Source organism: Ranitomeya imitator, chromosome 8 (genome assembly GCF_032444005.1).
Source record: "Ranitomeya imitator isolate aRanImi1 chromosome 8, aRanImi1.pri, whole genome shotgun sequence".
NCBI classification, from domain to species: Eukaryota; Metazoa; Chordata; class Amphibia; order Anura; family Dendrobatidae; genus Ranitomeya; species Ranitomeya imitator.
In genome coordinates this window covers 138,996,280-139,019,359 of record NC_091289.1, presented here as the reverse complement: position 1 = coordinate 139,019,359, position 23,080 = coordinate 138,996,280, and the positions used below count along the sequence as shown (strand labels likewise).

General features: G+C 43.9%; 1 protein-coding gene across 1 annotated transcript in view; it reads right to left on the bottom strand.

Annotated features, from left to right (window-relative positions):
- LMX1A (LIM homeobox transcription factor 1 alpha) overlaps positions 1-23,080 on the bottom strand; it is a 203,802-nt gene that overhangs the window by 12,221 nt on the left and 168,501 nt on the right. The window contains exons 4-5 of the mRNA XM_069737436.1: positions 20,207-20,439; positions 661-824 (exon numbers count right to left, since the gene is read on the bottom strand). Coding sequence (XP_069593537.1) covers positions 661-824; positions 20,207-20,439 — 397 coding nt within the window. The remainder of the gene's footprint in view (positions 1-660; positions 825-20,206; positions 20,440-23,080) is intronic.

The window sequence follows — 23,080 nt, the reverse complement described above, 5'->3', positions numbered from 1 at the left end:
CTTGGGTAGGGTTATATATAGTAGATAGCAGGTGAATATCTTCTCAAATGTTCTCATCACAGATTTAATCCCTTTCTCTTCACGCTTCACTTATTCTCTGTCTTCACTATTCCTCACTACTTCACCACAAAACAGTTCAACACTACAGTTCAGCTAGAAAGAGTCCTTTATGCAACCAGCGATTTCGCATCTTCTTTCCCCTTAGGGGAGCTATGGTGCCAGTGCGGTCAATACGTATCTTCTCTTCTACTGATGCTCTGGAACTCCCACTCAGGTATCTCTCTTCATCTCACATACTCCATCATGTCTAGGCCTATTATCTTTAGGAGCTATACACTTTGGGCCTTACTGTAAGGCGTCCTTTTCCAGGACCCGGCTCCGGTAAATCACTCTGTCTCTCAGTCACTCTTCCTCGTTTCTGCTCCAGATCTCTCTTTCTCTTTCTCCCTGTCTTTTCTCATTTCTAGGGACACCCAAGAAATGTGGCACTGCTCACACCAGACCTTAAGTTTCTTCTCTCTACTCTCCTGGCCCTATCTGCCATCCCAACAGGAACTGGTCTCTTTCCCTTCAGATTAGCCCTCCCACTTTGGATGTTTGGGTTGATCCTATAAATTAAGTTTTACGGAGGAGAATAAAACAGGGTCTGCGCCAACTTACCTTCCTGCATGGTTTAGAGGAGACCTCAAACGAAGCTTTGAAAGCTCTTCTCTGCTGTGTTGTCAAAATAGTCCTTGGTCTCTTAGGCCGTTTTTGATCTTTACCATCTTCAGTTCCTTTCCCATCATCAAATTTACTCCCATCTTCATCATCCTCGCTTTTACCTACAAGCAGGAAATCATTCAACAATTTTGCTAAAATATATAAGAAGTTACAGTAACTGTTTGCTTTCTAACACAGTCTGCATAGTTAGTAACAGATATTTTACCAAAACTAGAAACATGTATTTCTATCTTAAAACTACCATCCTATGTCTAGTAATCATGTTATTACTAAAATAGAAGTCTCTCTCCTATCCCTAGGGTAGAGGAGAACTTGCTGATTGCTGGAGGTCCAACTCCTGGGACACCGAGCAATCCCAAGACTAAACTCTAAGAATGGGTGAATGGTGTACACATCATTGTGGTCCTTCCATTATCTATGGGACTGTTGTAGCAAACAAAGTACAGAGCTTGGCTTTTTCCCGCAGTCCTATAGACAATAAATGGAGTGAAGATTGAGCATGTGCACAATTATTCAACTCAAGACAGGTTTCCAGAGAGCCTTGCTGTTTTGGGAATGTTTTAAGCTTTCTTTTACCTCATAAAATAAGAAGAAGGCCTTAGCCATAATCTAATATAACACAATCTGCACAAACGAGCATTGCTTTGCCCTGACACCATCCTATTTCTCAATTTTAAAGTGGGTTTTTGTCTGGTAAAGAATAGCTGAAGTTTCATAAAATTTTTACTTGTCAAATTGACAAGTGAAAAGGTTTGATCAATATCGGTCGGGTGCTAAGTCCCCCTACCAATCTATGAGATTAAGTGGTTAGTTGTAATTTGCTATTTTCTTCTTGCTCTTTGCTCTGCTCATCTCCTCAAAGTTGTATAAGTCTGAAGACCACTAGACCCATCTACGCCAGGAGAGCCGAGCACAACCAATCACAATGGGGCACAGCAATTTCGGTATTTCTTGGTTTTTATATAATTAAAGCTGCTTTTCATATTTTGGATGTGCAGTTCTGCTTTGCATATCATTTTTTTCTTTGTTTTATGGAATAGGCTGGACACTTCTAACCCTTCGTTTCAGTGATTAGTCTACGTTTCTTCACCTGGACCACCGCAATCAAAACTTCTAACGGCACTATGATACATGAAAAATTTTATTCAATGAAAAATCTTATCTCTGCATTTCCCACGGCTATTACTTTTTTTTTAAATGCTACATAGGGTTCCAGAGAAATGGGCCTTTTTGTTTGGTGATATTTTTATTGTCTTTTCTAAGGAGGCGTGGCTCACAGGATTCCTTGGGGGCGTGTATTTATACTATTCTGTATTATTACCTTGCGAGCCACGCCCCCTTAGTAAAGACCATAAAAACTAGCACTAAATAAAAAGGGCCATATCTCTGGAACTGCGGTGGATTTGAAAAAAGTACTCAGTGAAGCAGCACGAACAAAATAAAAGCTAAAACTAGCTACTATTGACATGGAGACAGGTCCTCCTTAAAAAGCTTATTTCTCAATGTCAGTCTTTTCCCATGTGCCCTATTAAAGTATTTGGTTAATATAGAGTGAGACCCCCTAAATTAGTTAAAATAAATAGAAGACATGAAAGTGCAGCCACATGTTACAGGGTTGATCTATATTAGTGAGATTATTGGTGCCATCTTCCTGTGATAATTCAGCAGTGGGTGAACAGAATCTGTAAATAGAGAGATTCTATCGCTCCCACTCTCTCTGGAGGATATGGCATGTCCTTGCACTACATGCTCAGCCCATTGAGTATGGCCTGTTTCAAAGGGCACCTCGCAGAAGAACTCCCTGTAATCAGCTTTTCATCAAGGAACCCTTCTAAGGTCATACAACAGTATTTTCTCTCATCTGAGAAAATAAAACTGATTATGTTAACTCTCACTAAGATCAGAGTTTGATCATAGTGTGATCCAATTTTCTTGGATGAGGAGAAGATGGGGAAGAAAATTCTCCATCTTCTCCATTGTGTAGGCCCATGGAAATTGGACTGCACTAAGATGTCATCCAAGTGTGATCTATTTTTTTCCACAGACTCAATGACTTGCAAGGCCGAGTGGGATCTGAATATTGTAAATGCAAATTGTGCATGCTCTGATTTTTTTTTTCCTCGGAAGGACTCCATTCGAAGAAAAAATTTGGACATTTGCACGGCCACATAGAGTAACGCTGGAAAATATGATGGTCTGAAAATACGATGGTCTGCACAAACTCTAACAAAAAGGAATTGTCCAAATTGGATAATCCCCGTTAAGGTAGATACCGTAAATCAGTTGTTCATAGCCTTTATATAGGAGCTGTTAGTTTTGTCCTTTTTATAAAAGTCTCCTTCCTTTTTTGCTGTTGTGTAATTTAAATATCTATTCCAGAATATTTTGTGGTGAGACGATCGAGATTGTGAAACTTGTCAGCAAAACTAATGAATATTTCAGATCCTAAACTACCTGTAATGGAGCATAAATTATTAAGAGCACTTTTTCTTTAGTTCCATTACAGCCAATTTGGAAAGGAAATGATCACTGAATTAAAAGAGTAAATTTATCTGTCTATGGGGCTTGATTTAGAACGCAGCGGGAAGATGGAAGTATCCTGTTAATTAATAACAAAGTAGCTGATGATAAATGTACAGGTCTCTCCTGTCTCCATCTGATTTATTTCATTACTACAATCATTTACTTATTATGTACCATTTATTTGGCCATAAAAGACATATAGGGTCATTTGTTATTTTTAACATTACGTTAAATATATTTACTCATTTGTCTATGCGCTTCATGTCCGTACCTGACCACTTAGGACAGTTACAAACCAGTTGTCATAAGGTACAGTAAAGTAATGGTTGTGCGACCGATAACAAAGACTGAGAAGGAAAACCCATAAAATCAGTCATTTGCTTCAACTATGGGTATGATGGGTCCAGATGGTGTTATTCGTAGTCACTGTGCTGCCACGAAATGGTATATGGTATATCTGCATCCAACTGAAAAGACATTCGGGGGTATTGTGAGTGAAGCCCTGTCTGTCAGTTGATCTAAGACAACTAGAGATGAGCAGATCTGACGAGATTTGAATTCATCAAATTGCTGGGATTTTACCAAGAAATTCGATTTGCTGCAAACGTATTCATTGCAAATTAAATGTCTCTTATGCTCTAGGTTCTGGAGAGACCCCAAAGCATAATAAATGTAAGATATAGAAAAAAGAACTACTAAGAACTACTAATATTCCCCTAACCGCTCACTGATCCCCCATACGTCCGCTGTGCCTCCTCTTACTGCTGCACGCTGAAACTCAGACATTTTCACACTTTGCGCAGTGACTTCCCAAGCTTAGTTGCAGCCGGAATCCTAGGGCTAAAGTGTGCATTGTAAGGTTGCAGAGCACGTTGTAACATAACGACTGCGGTAACGAGATGCACGCAACGTGCAGAGATGGTGTTCGTGGCCCGGAGTAAGCATGCTCGCAATCGGCTGCAGTAAGAAGAGGTGCTGAGAGTCGTGCGTGGGAGAGAGATCAGCAGAGGAGTGAGAGGTGAGGACAGCTGAGAGGTAAGCTGAGAATTATTTTATTTTTTTAACCTTTGATCGGCCTTATACAGTTCAGCAAATTGATGGTCAACTGGCTGCCATTTTGCTGAATTTGCGCAGAGCAGCTTCTGAAAAATCTCCATTCTGGATAAAATAGATTTTTTTAAAATATTAGTAGAATTCAATTTCACTGGAATAAATTGGCTCAACTCCACTGAGAACTTTTCTCCTCTCTTGTGTCCTTTCCAGTTGAATGCAGACACTGTTCACAGCCTTCCTTGGCTGTGGATCTTGAATTGCAAAACGCAGAGTAAAGAAAATAAAATATCTGACACAATTCAGTTATTCCAAGTATCACTTAACGTAGTCATCTATGAATAATATGAGTATAAATAATACTTCTTATAAGGAATCCAACCTGGTCACAAACTATACATTTTGGTCCACCTCAGAAACCCTCAGTCTGTTACTGTTGGGGACTTAAGGTAGATTTCTGTGGACATATCATTGGTACAAAATGGGCCCAAGAGGTAAGGGGGCCCATTTCTACCTCCAAAGCAGGTGCAATTTTGCATTTTTAGGAGCTATTGGGCTGCAAAGGGCCCATATATTGTTCTTGCATGGGGCTCTATTCTGTCTGTGTCAGTCAGTGGAAGAATGTATATTGTGTATGTACTTATGGCCGTATACATTATGCTGTTTTGCAACTGTCACTTTCAGGGTTTGTTCACACTGAATTCTTTTTTTACACAAGTTCAAATCTATGAGGTTTTTTTTGGAAACTGCTTCAGGAAACTCTTCTTCTTAGGCTTTCGTCGCACCATCAGTATTAGGTCAGTATTTTACCTCAGTATTTGTGATCCAAAACCAGGAGTGGGTGATAAATACAGAAGTGGTGCATATGTTTCTATTATACTTTTCCTCTGATTGTTCCACTCCTGGTTTTGGCTACAAATACTGATGTAAAATACTGACCAAATACTGACATTATGACCAAAGCCTTAAGGCGATGTTTACGGAGACATCTTTCTCAGACAGATTCTGCCTGGAACACACCTGAGAAAGTGCTCAATGAACATAAAAAATAATAAAAATATGCACCGCAATGTCAAAATGACTTGAGCACCTATTCTGTTTCTTGTAATTTCTTTTAACCACTTCAGACTTTGAAGGCCGTGAAGCAGTTAAGAGAAGTGACTTGACTACTCTTCAGGTGGCTTCTACTATTTTGTAAGTAACATTAAAAAAAAGTGAAAGCCACTGCAAGAGAAACTAAAAAGACCTTAAAGAAGATGCTGCAGGAAAAATACTGCAGTGCTGGCATTTTCCTTAAGTGTCTTCTGTTTCCAAAACTATAGGTGATTCACAGAAAATTAGAATATCATCACAAAGTTAATTTATTTCAGTTCTTCAATACAAAAAGTGAAACTCATATATTATATAGAGTCATTACAAACAGAGTGATCTATTTCAAGTGTTTATTTCTGTTGATGTTGATGATTATGGCTTACAGCCAATGAAAACCCAAATGTCATTATCTCATTAAATTAGAATACTTTAAAACGCCAGCTTGAAAAATAATTTTAAAATCTGAAATGTTGGCCTACTGAAATGTATGTCCAGTAAATGCACTCAATACTTGGTCGGGAATCCTTTTGCATCAATATGGCCAGGTTCACATTAGCGTATGTGTGCGCAGCAAATACCTGCATACCGATCCGCATGCGTCTTGCGTATATATATTTAACATTGTGTACGCAGGGACATACGTTTGCATGCGTTTGCGTACGCATGCATCGTTTCGTGGTGTATGGCAAACGCAACATGTTGCATTTTTTGAGGCGTCAAATATGGGCAGGCTTGCACATGCAGATGAGTATGTCAAAACAACTCTTTACTGTCTATGGGATAGCATTGGTGCGCTAGGACATGGGTACGCCTGAATTAGATACGCATGCGTACTTCAGACTGCGCATGTCCAGGAAATGATTTCACCACCTCCACCATGCGCATAAACAATGCCAAACGCATTTAAACGCATGCACACGCAGTGGGTTTTTTTGCGTCATACGTAAGATGATGCGGAGTAAGAACGCAGCATAAGCATGCATCTGCATGCATTTTGGCATGCGTTTGCACATGCAGATGATACATTGCGCACAGAGACGCTAATGTGTACTTAGCCTTACTGCATCAATGCGGTGTGGAATGGAGGCGATCAGCCTGTGGCACTGCTTAGGTGTTATGGAAGCCCAGGTTGCTTTGATAGCAGCCTTCAGCTGGTCTGCATTCTTTTGTCTGGTGTCTCTCATCTTCCTCTTGACAATACCCCATAGATTCTCTATGGGGTTAAGGTCAGGCGAGCTTGCTGAAGCTTTTGAAAAATGCTCAAAAGCTGGGACATATGAAGAGCAAGTTGTTTTACCATGGAAATGAATTGGAAAATTCTTTTGAGCATTTTCTGAGCGCTTTTTCCAGTAATTTTAGGAGATAAGCAGCTAAATAAAAAAACTGCAGTGCATACATAACCAAAGAGTTTTTACCAAATTAGATTGTTTACATCACAGGCGCATTCAGAATTCCATGCAAATCGGTCCAAGTTCGGAATACAAAGCACAGATTTGCCGCAGATCTCCGGACCCAAGTGCGATATCTTCATAGAAATACAGTATATAAAGTTGTCATGCTCGAGTCGGCCAGCCCATACATTGTCGTCTGATCTTGGACTGACTTACATGGATTTCTGCGCCCTAAATTCCAGCATGAGTACTGCATTAGATTAGTTCAATGCATTTAACTTTGAATTAAATTAGTGCCCAATATTTTGTGAGCCTTTTTCTTTTACTACGCCCTGTTTAGACTGAGCATCCCCATTTGAGCATGAACCAATAACAAAGACTCAAACCTAAAATAAGGATCAAGTAAAGAAGAGATCCATGATAAAAGATTATTTTTATTAGATCAGAAAATATTAAAAAACAAGAAATAAAATAAGCAAAAAATGTCATATAGGGAACCACGCCCCCGGAAGAAGCTGGCGGCGAAACGCACGTCATGGTGAGTGGACACATGGGGGATCGCTCTACCCTGGTACACTACTAGCTGCCACATGGTAATTTGTATACAGCACTTCTATCATTATCATGTTTGGATGTATATATCTCTCGTATATTGCCTGTGCATCTTTATGCCTTTGAGGTATTTCTCTTCCAACCATGGAACTTTAGAATGGATTTTTTTGATGAACCTTATCTATCATTGCATTTTACCTTATTGATACATTCAGATCCATGCATATAATCTACCACCTTTTCCTCTTTGCTCTGTCCTCTTTCTTATCTATGTGCAGTACTTTGAGGATTTCTTTTCTTATCACCAACAGGACTTTCTTCATATGAGTTATATAAAACAACATATATCTTCTTTGTGCCTATTCCTTGTGCAGTATTAATTTTCAACTATTGATACTGCCAGGTTTTATCATTTTGAGTCAGTTATAGTCACAGGACCAATATAGTATTGAACTTATACCATCTTGTTCACTATATCCATACTTATTTGGTCTCACCCAGTAGTATCCCCTATATGACATTTTTGCTTATTTTATTTTTTGTTTTTTAATCTTTTATGATTTAATAAAAATAAACTTTTGTCATGGATCACTTTTTTACTCGATATTTAATTTGGGTTTGAGTCCTTGTTATTGGTTCAAGAATTTGAAAGTGCCATTTAAAATAATAACGGATATTAATGTTTAATCCATTTTAGCATGGCAGCAGACTGTCCTTTATAGCCGATCTCCAGTAAGAACAGTATTTCTGTAGGTCGATATTACAAACGCCAAGCCAAGAGGATAGACTGAGAAAGAGCAAACATGAACACACAGGGGGATTGGCCAATATGCTGGGACCCTAATATCGCCCAGCTTGTCACCACCTGCTACAAAACATCATAGTTGTGTGGAATAAAAGGAGACAGCTCATAAGGCCGATGCAAATTCAACAAGACGAGACTTAATTTTAATTAGTGAGATCCCCGCAATCTCAAGTGTCACTGGCGTTAGAAGGGCTACTTAATTAAGCCTTAACCCTCTTCTCTTAGTCCTGCCTGAGAAATAGGAAACATATTGTGCTTGGCGACCTTTGTATGAGTTGGTCTTGGATGGCTCTAAACAATTGTAAGGTCCATATTGTACCAGAGGTGTTTCTCATTGTACGAGATGACGGCTAAAAAGGACATTGCAGATAATAAAGCTTCACTCATCAGTCTCTTTCTTGCCTATTGAATCACTATTTCTTTGGTGTGAGGGAATTAGATGGAGCAGTAGAGTTTGGGCACTTAATTGGAAATGTGGATGGTTTTTGAGTTGGTTCTGTTTACATAGGATTGAGTGCCTGAGTCGACAGAGGCTGTAATTGAAGTACGAGCTTTGGAGATTAGCTTCAGCATATGGAGTCTGCAGCTCAGCTCTGTGCCTTTCTACATTTTCCAATAAAATTGGGTTTAACTTATGCTTTCCCTCTCTCACCCTCTTGTCTATAGAAAACCCTTTGAAAGATAGACATTAGAAAAAAAAGGCAAGGCATCAGGATATAAAGAAAGACCAATCTTGCAGAATGAAGATGCCAGTGGATAGACAAGTCTCAGACAACAACTCCCTCATATCTGTTATGTATGAATAATACTTTCTTTTGAAAAAATAAATAGAACTAATTAATATCCGAGCACAATTTTAATGTATTCTGGTATAAACAAGCAAAAAAGTTACAGTGGCATGTTTAATATCGGGCACCTCTGGTCAAAACATTTCCTTTGTATTTTAGGAAAATTATATTTATATTTTTATATTTTACATTTTAAAAAATAGAAAAAGGAAAATGGGCAGAAGCAAAAGTTTGAGGATGGCTAGTACCAAGTAGCACCCCCTTTTGAAAGAATGACAGCTTGTAAACACTTTTTGTAGCCATCCACGAGTCTTTCAATACTCGTTCGATGGATTTTCATCCATTCTTCCTTGGAAAATTCTTCCCGATCTGTGAGATTCCTGGGTTTCTTGCATGCATTGCTATTTTTTGGTTTAGATACAGATTTTTAATGATGTTCAAATCAGGGGACTGTGAGGGCCTTTGTAAAACTTTGAACTTGCGCCTTTTAAGGTAATCTATTGTGAATTTTGATGTTTGTTTAGGATCATTATCCATTTGTAGAAGCCATCCTCTTCAGCTTTTTTACAGATGGCTTTATGTTTTCATCAAGAATTTGTTGAAATTTCATTGAATCCATTCTTCCCTCTACCCGTGAAAAGTTCCCCTTGCCATTGGCTGCAACACAACCCCAAAGCATGATTGATCCACCCCCATGCTTAATGGTTGGCAAGATGTTATTTTCCTGAAGTTCTGTGCCCTTTTTTCTCAACACATACCTTTGATCATTGTGGCCAAAGAGTTCTATTTTAACCTCATCAGACCAACGGACTTGGTTTAAAAATGCATCAGGCTTGTTTGGAGGTTCTTTTCCTTACTTCTGATGCTAACTTTTATGGTGAGAACCCTGGAGAGGTTTTCTTCTAATGACTCTTCCATGTAGGCAATATTTGTGCAGGTGTCTCTGAACAGTAGAACAATGTACCACAACTACAGAGCCTGCTAAATCTTTCTGAAGGTCTTTTGCAGTTAAGTGGGGGTTCTGATTTGCCTCTCTCGCAATCCTATGAGCAGCTCTCACTGAAAAATTGCTTGGTCTTCTAGATCTTAACTTGACTTCCTCTGTTCCTGTTAACTGCCATTTATTAACTGCATTTTGAACTGAGGAAAGGCAACTTGAAAACTATTTTAGATCTTCCTAAAGCCTTCTCCTACTTCCTGGGCCTCCACCATTTTCATTTTCGGAGTGCTAGGCAGCTGCTTAGAAGAACCCATGACTGCTGCTTTTTGGAACAAGGTTAGAGAAGGCTGGGTTTTTATAAAGCTGGGAAATTTTCAGCACCTGGCCTTTCCTAATGATGATTGTGAACAAGCCAAGTCTGAAACCTTGGTCAAAGTTATCTGAGCATACAAATCTCCAAGGATGCCCAAACATTTGTATCGGTCCATTTTCCTTTGTGTAATTTTTAAAATGTAAAAAATAAAGTATATATATATATATATATATATATTTTTTTTTTTTTTACTAAAATAGAAAGGAATTGCGTCATCTCTAACTTTAGCCCTTTTAGAGATAATTTCATCTTCAACTTGCTTAACAGTTCACATTAACAGCAATTTTGACCAGGAGGTGCCCACACTTTTACATGCAGGTAAAGAAGCTGCGGAGACACCATCACGTGTTTCTCGACGCAAGCAGTGAATAGCCAGGCCTTTCCCCGGGAAGGAAGAACCACGGGAAGGGCAGCATCCTATGAAGGAAAGCCACCTATGCCAAGCATGGTATCCATCCACAGACAGCTGTTTCGGGGTGTTTGCCCCTCATCAGTGTGGAGTAGGAATCTGGCTATTAGGAGCAGTGCCTAGTAAAAGGCTATAAAGGCACAGATGATTGGCCTCGGGGAGACCAAAACATCCAACACTGCGGAGACACCATCACGTGTTTCTCAACGCAGTGATTCCAGAACACTGCCCCCATCCCTTATGGGAAATATGCAGATGCAGGTAAAGAAGCTGCGGAGACACCATCACGTGTTTCTCGACGCAAGCAGTGAATAGCCAGGCCTTTCCCCGGGAAGGAAGAACCACGGGAAGGGCAGCATCCTATGAAGGAAAGCCACCTATGCCAAGCATGGTATCCATCCACAGACAGCTGTTTCGGGGTGTTTGCCCCTCATCAGTGTGGAGTAGGAATCTGGCTATTAGGAGCAGTGCCTAGTAAAAGGCTATAAAGGCACAGATGATTGGCCTCGGGGAGACCAAAACATCCAACACTGCGGAGACACCATCACGTGTTTCTCAACGCAGTGATTCCAGAACACTGCCCCCATCCCTTATGGGAAATATGCAGATGCAGGTAAAGAAGCTGCGGAGACACCATCACGTGTTTCTCGACGCAAGCAGTGAATAGCCAGGCCTTTCCCCGGGAAGGAAGAACCACGGGAAGGGCAGCATCCTATGAAGGAAAGCCACCTATGCCAAGCATGGTATCCATCCACAGACAGCTGTTTCGGGGTGTTTGCCCCTCATCAGTGTGGAGTAGGAATCTGGCTATTAGGAGCAGTGCCTAGTAAAAGGCTATAAAGGCACAGATGATTGGCCTCGGGGAGACCAAAACATCCAACACTGCGGAGACACCATCACGTGTTTCTCAACGCAGTGATTCCAGAACACTGCCCCCATCCCTTATGGGAAATATGCAGATGCAGGTAAAGAAGCTGCGGAGACACCATCACGTGTTTCTCGACGCAAGCAGTGAATAGCCAGGCCTTTCCCCGGGAAGGAAGAACCACGGGAAGGGCAGCATCCTATGAAGGAAAGCCACCTATGCCAAGCATGGTATCCATCCACAGACAGCTGTTTCGGGGTGTTTGCCCCTCATCAGTGTGGAGTAGGAATCTGGCTATTAGGAGCAGTGCCTAGTAAAAGGCTATAAAGGCACAGATGATTGGCCTCGGGGAGACCAAAACATCCAACACTGCGGAGACACCATCACGTGTTTCTCAACGCAGTGATTCCAGAACACTGCCCCCATCCCTTATGGGAAATATGCAGATGCAGGTAAAGAAGCTGCGGAGACACCATCACGTGTTTCTCGACGCAAGCAGTGAATAGCCAGGCCTTTCCCCGGGAAGGAAGAACCACGGGAAGGGCAGCATCCTATGAAGGAAAGCCACCTATGCCAAGCATGGTATCCATCCACAGACAGCTGTTTCGGGGTGTTTGCCCCTCATCAGTGTGGAGTAGGAATCTGGCTATTAGGAGCAGTGCCTAGTAAAAGGCTATAAAGGCACAGATGATTGGCCTCGGGGAGACCAAAACATCCAACACTGCGGAGACACCATCACGTGTTTCTCAACGCAGTGATTCCAGAACACTGCCCCCATCCCTTATGGGAAATATGCAGATGCAGGTAAAGAAGCTGCGGAGACACCATCACGTGTTTCTCGACGCAAGCAGTGAATAGCCAGGCCTTTCCCCGGGAAGGAAGAACCACGGGAAGGGCAGCATCCTATGAAGGAAAGCCACCTATGCCAAGCATGGTATCCATCCACAGACAGCTGTTTCGGGGTGTTTGCCCCTCATCAGTGTGGAGTAGGAATCTGGCTATTAGGAGCAGTGCCTAGTAAAAGGCTATAAAGGCACAGATGATTGGCCTCGGGGAGACCAAAACATCCAACACTGCGGAGACACCATCACGTGTTTCTCAACGCAGTGATTCCAGAACACTGCCCCCATCCCTTATGGGAAATATGCAGATGCAGGTAAAGAAGCTGCGGAGACACCATCACGTGTTTCTCGACGCAAGCAGTGAATAGCCAGGCCTTTCCCCGGGAAGGAAGAACCACGGGAAGGGCAGCATCCTATGAAGGAAAGCCACCTATGCCAAGCATGGTATCCATCCACAGACAGCTGTTTCGGGGTGTTTGCCCCTCATCAGTGTGGAGTAGGAATCTGGCTATTAGGAGCAGTGCCTAGTAAAAGGCTATAAAGGCACAGATGATTGGCCTCGGGGAGACCAAAACATCCAACACTGCGGAGACACCATCACGTGTTTCTCAACGCAGTGATTCCAGAACACTGCCCCCATCCCTTATGGGAAATATGCAGATGCAGGTAAAGAAGCTGCGGAGACACCATCACGTGTTTCTCGACGCAAGCAGTGAATAGCCAGGCCTTTCCCCGGGAAGGAAGAACCACGGGAAGGGCAGCATCCTATGAAGGAAAGCCACCTATGCCAAGCATGGTATCCATCCACAGACAGCTGTTTCGGGGTGTTTGCCCCTCATCAGTGTGGAGTAGGAATCTGGCTATTAGGAGCAGTGCCTAGTAAAAGGCTATAAAGGCACAGATGATTGGCCTCGGGGAGACCAAAACATCCAACACTGCGGAGACACCATCACGTGTTTCTCAACGCAGTGATTCCAGAACACTGCCCCCATCCCTTATGGGAAATATGCAGATGCAGGTAAAGAAGCTGCGGAGACACCATCACGTGTTTCTCGACGCAAGCAGTGAATAGCCAGGCCTTTCCCCGGGAAGGAAGAACCACGGGAAGGGCAGCATCCTATGAAGGAAAGCCACCTATGCCAAGCATGGTATCCATCCACAGACAGCTGTTTCGGGGTGTTTGCCCCTCATCAGTGTGGAGTAGGAATCTGGCTATTAGGAGCAGTGCCTAGTAAAAGGCTATAAAGGCACAGATGATTGGCCTCGGGGAGACCAAAACATCCAACACTGCGGAGACACCATCACGTGTTTCTCAACGCAGTGATTCCAGAACACTGCCCCCATCCCTTATGGGAAATATGCAGATGCAGGTAAAGAAGCTGCGGAGACACCATCACGTGTTTCTCGACGCAAGCAGTGAATAGCCAGGCCTTTCCCCGGGAAGGAAGAACCACGGGAAGGGCAGCATCCTATGAAGGAAAGCCACCTATGCCAAGCATGGTATCCATCCACAGACAGCTGTTTCGGGGTGTTTGCCCCTCATCAGTGTGGAGTAGGAATCTGGCTATTAGGAGCAGTGCCTAGTAAAAGGCTATAAAGGCACAGATGATTGGCCTCGGGGAGACCAAAACATCCAACACTGCGGAGACACCATCACGTGTTTCTCAACGCAGTGATTCCAGAACACTGCCCCCATCCCTTATGGGAAATATGCAGATGCAGGTAAAGAAGCTGCGGAGACACCATCACGTGTTTCTCGACGCAAGCAGTGAATAGCCAGGCCTTTCCCCGGGAAGGAAGAACCACGGGAAGGGCAGCATCCTATGAAGGAAAGCCACCTATGCCAAGCATGGTATCCATCCACAGACAGCTGTTTCGGGGTGTTTGCCCCTCATCAGTGTGGAGTAGGAATCTGGCTATTAGGAGCAGTGCCTAGTAAAAGGCTATAAAGGCACAGATGATTGGCCTCGGGGAGACCAAAACATCCAACACTGCGGAGACACCATCACGTGTTTCTCAACGCAGTGATTCCAGAACACTGCCCCCATCCCTTATGGGAAATATGCAGATGCAGGTAAAGAAGCTGCGGAGACACCATCACGTGTTTCTCGACGCAAGCAGTGAATAGCCAGGCCTTTCCCCGGGAAGGAAGAACCACGGGAAGGGCAGCATCCTATGAAGGAAAGCCACCTATGCCAAGCATGGTATCCATCCACAGACAGCTGTTTCGGGGTGGCTATTCACTGCTTGCGTCGAGAAACACGTGATGGTGTCTCCGCAGCTTCTTTACCTGCATCTGCATATTTCCCATAAGGGATGGGGGCAGTGTTCTGGAATCACTGCGTTGAGAAACACGTGATGGTGTCTCCGCAGTGTTGGATGTTTTGGTCTCCCCGAGGCCAATCATCTGTGCCTTTATAGCCTTTTACTAGGCACTGCTCCTAATAGCCAGATTCCTACTCCACACTGATGAGGGGCAAACACCCCGAAACAGCTGTCTGTGGATGGATACCATGCTTGGCATAGGTGGCTTTCCTTCATAGGATGCTGCCCTTCCCGTGGTTCTTCCTTCCCGGGGAAAGGCCTGGCTATTCACTGCTTGCGTCGAGAAACACGTGATGGTGTCTCCGCAGCTTCTTTACCTGCATCTGCATATTTCCCATAAGGGATGGGGGCAGTGTTCTGGAATCACTGCGTTGAGAAACACGTGATGGTGTCTCCGCAGTGTTGGATGTTTTGGTCTCCCCGAGGCCAATCATCTGTGCCTTTATAGCCTTTTACTAGGCACTGCTCCTAATAGCCAGATTCCTACTCCACACTGATGAGGGGCAAACACCCCGAAACAGCTGTCTGTGGATGGATACCATGCTTGGCATAGGTGGCTTTCCTTCATAGGATGCTGCCCTTCCCGTGGTTCTTCCTTCCCGGGGAAAGGCCTGGCTATTCACTGCTTGCGTCGAGAAACACGTGATGGTGTCTCCGCAGCTTCTTTACCTGCATCTGCATATTTCCCATAAGGGATGGGGGCAGTGTTCTGGAATCACTGCGTTGAGAAACACGTGATGGTGTCTCCGCAGTGTTGGATGTTTTGGTCTCCCCGAGGCCAATCATCTGTGCCTTTATAGCCTTTTACTAGGCACTGCTCCTAATAGCCAGATTCCTACTCCACACTGATGAGGGGCAAACACCCCGAAACAGCTGTCTGTGGATGGATACCATGCTTGGCATAGGTGGCTTTCCTTCATAGGATGCTGCCCTTCCCGTGGTTCTTCCTTCCCGGGGAAAGGCCTGGCTATTCACTGCTTGCGTCGAGAAACACGTGATGGTGTCTCCGCAGCTTCTTTACCTGCATCTGCATATTTCCCATAAGGGATGGGGGCAGTGTTCTGGAATCACTGCGTTGAGAAACACGTGATGGTGTCTCCGCAGTGTTGGATGTTTTGGTCTCCCCGAGGCCAATCATCTGTGCCTTTATAGCCTTTTACTAGGCACTGCTCCTAATAGCCAGATTCCTACTCCACACTGATGAGGGGCAAACACCCCGAAACAGCTGTCTGTGGATGGATACCATGCTTGGCATAGGTGGCTTTCCTTCATAGGATGCTGCCCTTCCCGTGGTTCTTCCTTCCCGGGGAAAGGCCTGGCTATTCACTGCTTGCGTCGAGAAACACGTGATGGTGTCTCCGCAGCTTCTTTACCTGCATCTGCATATTTCCCATAAGGGATGGGGGCAGTGTTCTGGAATCACTGCGTTGAGAAACACGTGATGGTGTCTCCGCAGTGTTGGATGTTTTGGTCTCCCCGAGGCCAATCATCTGTGCCTTTATAGCCTTTTACTAGGCACTGCTCCTAATAGCCAGATTCCTACTCCACACTGATGAGGGGCAAACACCCCGAAACAGCTGTCTGTGGATGGATACCATGCTTGGCATAGGTGGCTTTCCTTCATAGGATGCTGCCCTTCCCGTGGTTCTTCCTTCCCGGGGAAAGGCCTGGCTATTCACTGCTTGCGTCGAGAAACACGTGATGGTGTCTCCGCAGCTTCTTTACCTGCATCTGCATATTTCCCATAAGGGATGGGGGCAGTGTTCTGGAATCACTGCGTTGAGAAACACGTGATGGTGTCTCCGCAGTGTTGGATGTTTTGGTCTCCCCGAGGCCAATCATCTGTGCCTTTATAGCCTTTTACTAGGCACTGCTCCTAATAGCCAGATTCCTACTCCACACTGATGAGGGGCAAACACCCCGAAACAGCTGTCTGTGGATGGATACCATGCTTGGCATAGGTGGCTTTCCTTCATAGGATGCTGCCCTTCCCGTGGTTCTTCCTTCCCGGGGAAAGGCCTGGCTATTCACTGCTTGCGTCGAGAAACACGTGATGGTGTCTCCGCAGCTTCTTTACCTGCATCTGCATATTTCCCATAAGGGATGGGGGCAGTGTTCTGGAATCACTGCGTTGAGAAACACGTGATGGTGTCTCCGCAGTGTTGGATGTTTTGGTCTCCCCGAGGCCAATCATCTGTGCCTTTATAGCCTTTTACTAGGCACTGCTCCTAATAGCCAGATTCCTACTCCACACTGATGAGGGGCAAACACCCCGAAACAGCTGTCTGTGGATGGATACCATGCTTGGCATAGGTGGCTTTCCTTCATAGGATGCTGCCCTTCCCGTGGTTCTTCCTTCCCGGGGAAAGGCCTGGCTATTCACTGCTTGCGTCGAGAAACACGTGATGGTGTCTCCGCAGCTTCTTTACCTGCATCTGCATATTTCCCATAAGGGATGGGGGCAGTGTTCTGGAATCACTGCGTTGAGAAACACGTGATGGTGTCTCCGCAGTGTTGGATGTTTTGGTCTCCCCGAGGCCAATCATCTGTGCCTTTATAGCCTTTTACTAGGCACTGCTCCTAATAGCCAGATTCCTACTCCACACTGATGAGGGGCAAACACCCCGAAACAGCTGTCTGTGGATGGATACCATGCTTGGCATAGGTGGCTTTCCTTCATAGGATGCTGCCCTTCCCGTGGTTCTTCCTTCCCGGGGAAAGGCCTGGCTATTCACTGCTTGCGTCGAGAAACACGTGATGGTGTCTCCGCAGCTTCTTTACCTGCATCTGCATATTTCCCATAAGGGATGGGGGCAGTGTTCTGGAATCACTGCGTTGAGAAACACGTGATGGTGTCTCCGCAGTGTTGGATGTTTTGGTCTCCCCGAGGCCAATCATCTGTGCCTTTATTTACACACTTTTACATGTCATAGTAGTCTTTACAGACAAAAGGCAATGTGCCTTATAATGCAGCGCTTGCTAGGTAAAGTAAAAATTGAATACTATAAAAACTCTTTGACATCTTCACCCCAAATCACACAGAAAAGTGGTTTTATTGGGGGTGTTCTGACTAAAGAAGATGGCACGGTTGTGTGGCGCCCCAGGGTCCTGGTCATCACAGTAGCATTGCTTTCCCCACAGGGAGAGTGATGTTACGTTTGGAGGAAAGAAGGGATAACTGTCGCCAGGTAAACACAAGAATGCAACACATTCACACACCAGGCCACCAGGGGGAGCTTTTTATCCTATTTACTAGGTGACTCCCCATATATAAGGTAGTTTTTGGAGGGAAAGTTAGACAGTTCTTGCCAGGAAACAGACTGGATCAGTCTGAGGCAGAAGAGGGTTTACTGAGCTGTATAGCCACCGTGCAGCAGTTCCTGGAAAGAGACTTACAGAAAGCCAAATACATTGCAATGAGCATGTAGGAGAGTGAAGCACAGGAGAGGATACCAGTGGGATACCAGCCCCGAGCAAGTTGCCTCCTTTTGAGGCGCAGAGACCGGTAGCCCGAACACCGAGGTTGTAAGGCCCTCTACGACTTACAGCAGAGACCGGCAGGACAGCTGAACTTCACGTTACCTGTCCGCTTTAATACCCAGGAGACATGGTAACATCTTTAGAGCCCGGAATACATTTCCAAAAACTGACCGTCACATCCAAACATAGACTAAGTGTGAAGAGGTGCTGAACCTAGAGTCACCAACTCGTATACAGTCAAGTAAATAAGGCAACACTCTGCAGTGCTGAAACATGCAAAAATGAAAAACGATAATTGAACTGCATTACTGCACTAGAAATATGAATAATGAGAGCGTTTAGCACATAAAAATGGCCAATTTTATGTGTACCTGGTAGCCACTTTAGGGCATCTCTCTTATACCAGGTCCTACACTTTCCTTTCCTCGCTGAGAATAAACGTCTCCATCTGATTGGGTACCTGTGAAACATCTTCTTAGACTAAAATTCTAAAAATGGACCTGTTGCGATTAAAACATCTGTAGCTAAGAGGTGAAGTATATGAGTTGGTGACTCTAGGTTCAGCACCTGTTCACACTTAGTCTATGTTTGGATGTTTGGATATTTCTAGTGCAGTAATGCAGTTCAATTATCGTGTTTCATGTTTGCATGTTTCAGTGCTGCAGTGTGCAGCCTTATTTACTTGACTGTATAGGAGTTGGTGACTCTAAGTTCAGCACCTGTTCACACTTAGTCAATGTTTGGATGTGATGGTCAGTTTTGTGAAATGTATTCTTTAGCCTTCTGACCGAGCACTCCGCCTCTTAGCTACAGGTGTTTTAATCGCAACAGGTCCATTACCCCTCCACAGAGAGAGAGAATTTTAGTCTAAGAAGAGGTTTCACAGGTACCCATTCAGATGGAGACGTTTATTCTCAGCGAGGAAAGGAAAGTGTAGGACCTGGTATTAGAGAGATGCCCTAAAGTGGCTACCAGGTACACATAAAATTGGCCATTTTTATGCGCTAAACTCTCTCATTTTTCATATTTCTAGTGCAGTAATGCAGTTTAATTATCGTGTTTCATGTTTGCATGTTTCAGAGCTGCAGTGTGCTGCCTTATTTACTTGACCTTTAGAGCCTGGGGCATGCTAGAGTCCCTATAAACAGACTCAAGTTACCAGTCATATGGGTTATGTCCTATCCTATACGGGGGACAGAGAGAACATCTGTGAGGACCTTATCTGAAGCCATAGGCAGTAAGGGACTACAACACTACGGCGCTAGAGGAAGGCTTTGATTTCCACCTGGACAAGGGGACTCCAAACTTGCCTCCAAGCCGGCTGGACCCTACCATTTAATTTAGGTGTATCCATATAAATGGCCCACCCAAAAAAGTTTGCCTCTTCACTGAACATAATGTTCTGTGTAAACTGAGGGTGCTGTTCCAATTTTTGCTTTGCCCATTCTGGAAATTCAGCGTGCCAATCTGGCATCAGTCGAACATCCCTTTGGCGGGTATTAGCTACTCACAAATGGCACTCAAAATGGCGGCCTTGGTCACCACCCATCTTAAAAAGTTTTCACACTTCCATATACTAATGTGCCACAAAAAGGAAGTTGATATCACCAACCATTCCCATTTTATTTAGGTGTATCCATATACATGGCCCACCCTGTCACCACCATTTTTTCATATACAGAGAAAAATAAGCAGCTCTTCCTCTGGCAGCAAAATACTGGGCAAATTTAATGTGTATGGTCACGAATTTCCCCTCACTCCTAGGAATGAGCAGCTTCATAGACATTGATGGTCAAAAAGGATCAAATCTAGTAACATAGACAGAAGCAATATAAGCTCTAATGAAGTGATTGTATACATTTTGAAAATTGCTTTATAAATGCAGTCAATATAAAGTATAGTATCATTTTGCAAATGTAAATACAAATTAATGTGTAATTATTTGGGAAATTGTTACTTTTGGATCCTTTCATTTCCAGTATTAATGCAAATGATTACAATGCATGGGATAATTAATTTGGTCAGTCTCATTAATGTCTGTTAGGTACCTGAGTCAGACGCAGCTGGACTGACAATGCTGAGTAGATCCCGTTCTCTCTCGTAGTCACTCTTGCAAAGAAGTTGGCCGTCCTTGAGCACAAACTCATCACCTTTTTGTAGTTGTCTTTCACATACACAGCAACAGAAGCATCCCAAATGGTAGACACTCTTCTGTGCCCTCATAACAAACTCACTAGGTGTTATGGTGTCATGGCAGGATCCACATTTTACTGCAAAAAGCCTGGAGTACAAAAAAAAGATATTCACAATTTATTCTCGGAAGGCAATAACATTGTAAAATAACTCAGCTGCAGATTTCTAATGTTATCGTCACTCCACAAATATAATTGGATGTCTCGCTGTGACAGTCTTAAGTATGGGAGAGGGGCCTCAAACTGTCCCTGTAACTGTGACACTAACTATCCCCGTCCCAGGGGTACTCTTGAAGGTAGAGAGGCCCAGGTCTCTTTACCATGCTCCTGTTAAACCCTGATCTGTCCCTGACACTGAGGCATAGGACAGAAATGTAAGATAAACAAGACACAAAGACAAAACAGGGATAACAGAAAACCTCTATCAAACAAAATCACTAGCCAACAATATGGAGGAGGATACAGACAGGGAGGACTAAACTGAATAGGAATAGGGACCAGAAGATAAACTCACATATTGCAGCAAAGAACAGATCACTACTACAACAACTCCATTCCAAACACTTAGCTTTAACACTCAGCACAGGAAGACGAATCTTTCACCGGCAAGGACTAAACGCCCAGAGCCTGTATATATAGAAGGAGTGAATGATAAGCAGTTGCAGCTGAGAACAACCAGGCTGTATGGTCTCCACCAGCATGGAAAGAATCCTTAACCCTCTCAGCACTGAAGGAATTGAAATCCATTTAAAGTAGGACATAAATCACACCATATCTAAAGAAGACTGCGATTCATGACCCGACGTGACATTCTACAGTAACTCCAGGTCTTCCTCGTGACATATCATCAGTGGCTGGGTTGCCAATGGTCCAGTCCGTAAAAATAGGGCTTTTTTTTACCCTGTCCGGAAAAAAATGTAAGGCGTCCATGTTTTTTAAAGCTGTAGAAACTTCTACAGATAATTTTGCCTGTAAATATCATCATTTTACAGATAACAGTGAAGACAGCTGATGAGAATTTTGAAGTGTAGACATGGATCACACGTAATCATTATGATTTTGTATGATTTTTTAATATGTCCGTAAAAAATATTGCATGTCCGTGATTTTTTGATAAGCTGTCCAGAAAAAGTAAAAAGTCAAGTTAACAACCCTGATCAGTGGTCAGCACTGTTGCCTCAGGACCTGGATTCAGAATGCTATAGCACAAACTGCATCCAAAACTAATAATTATAAACCATGTATTTTGCTGCCCATTGACTTAGGAGGGCACATGATACAACAACGTCACGTCATCTTCTGGGAACAGAAGCACTGACATCACTGGAACGATGTCGCTTCAGAAGGTGAGTATTCAATGTTTTTCTTTTACATAGGGTCTTGAATTAATTAAGCAGAGGTTGTCCAATATTGGAAAACCACCTTAAAGCGGAGTATTTTGGCGCTATACAAGCAAATTAAATTGGCTAAACTAAGATTGACTCAATTTTATAGAAGAAATGCACTTTTAGAAAACTTTTAACATGTAAAGAAATGACAGAGGTTTTGAGCCAGCGTTCAGCTTCAAAAGAGGGCATAGCTCCTGGCCCTTTAAGTGATGAATGCAGAGGCATAGCTAGAGCTTTTGCCGCCCGGGGCTGTTCCCGAGCTTGGCGCCCCCCTCCCCCCCCAGCAGGAATAAGACCTCAGATGGAGAAGTTAAATTGTTTCGCCTGTGAATGTTACCATCACATGATCGGGACTGCAAAAATAAAAACAAGTTCTGCTTATCTGACCGCGCTCCTGCTCTCTCCACGCAGCTGAAGCGTGCACTCGCCGGCGACTGACAATGATGTCAGACGCCGGCGACATGCACACTGGGACTGACGTCAGCTGGCAGCCTCAGATTGGCTGGCGGCTGTTAACTATTGACGTGCGGGCGCGGGCCCGCACGTCAATAGCATTAAACAGCTGCAGCGCCGTCCGCGGCCCGGTGACCCACCCCCAGGGCCGGCTCCAGGTTTTTGAGGGCCCCGGGCAAAAGAGTCTCAGTGGGTCCCCCCTTTAACACATACCACGATTCATGATGCCCAGATACGGCAGAGAAATCTAGGTATAGTACAATGCCAGATTTCACTTCTAACATGAGTGACAGCTATTGTAAATTCTACAGTGTATATATACAGGATAGGAGAGGTACTGTGCAGTGTATACATACAGGATAGGAGGAGAGGTACTGTGCAGTGTATATATACAGGATAGGAGGAGAGGTACTGTGCAGTGTATATATACAGGATAGGAGGAGAGGTACTGTGCAGTGTATATATACAGGACAGGAGGAGCAGTACTGTGCAGTGTATATATACAGGGGAGTGATGGTACTGTGCAGTGTATATATACAGGGGAGAGGTACTGTGCAGTGTATATATACAGGACAGGAGGAGCAGTACTGTGCAGTGTATATATACAGGACAGGAGGAGAGGTACTGTGCAGTGTATATATACAGGGGAGTGATGGTACTGTGCAGTGTATATATACAGGGCAGGAGGAGTGGTACCGTGCAGTGTATATATACAGGACAGGAGGAGTGGTACTGTGCAGTGTATATATACAGGACAGGAGGAATGGTACTGTGCAGTGTATATATACAGGACAGGAGGAGTGGTACTGTGCAGTGTATATATACAGGGGAGTGATGGTACTGTGCAGTGTATATATACAGGAGGAGTGGTACTGTGCAGTGTATATAT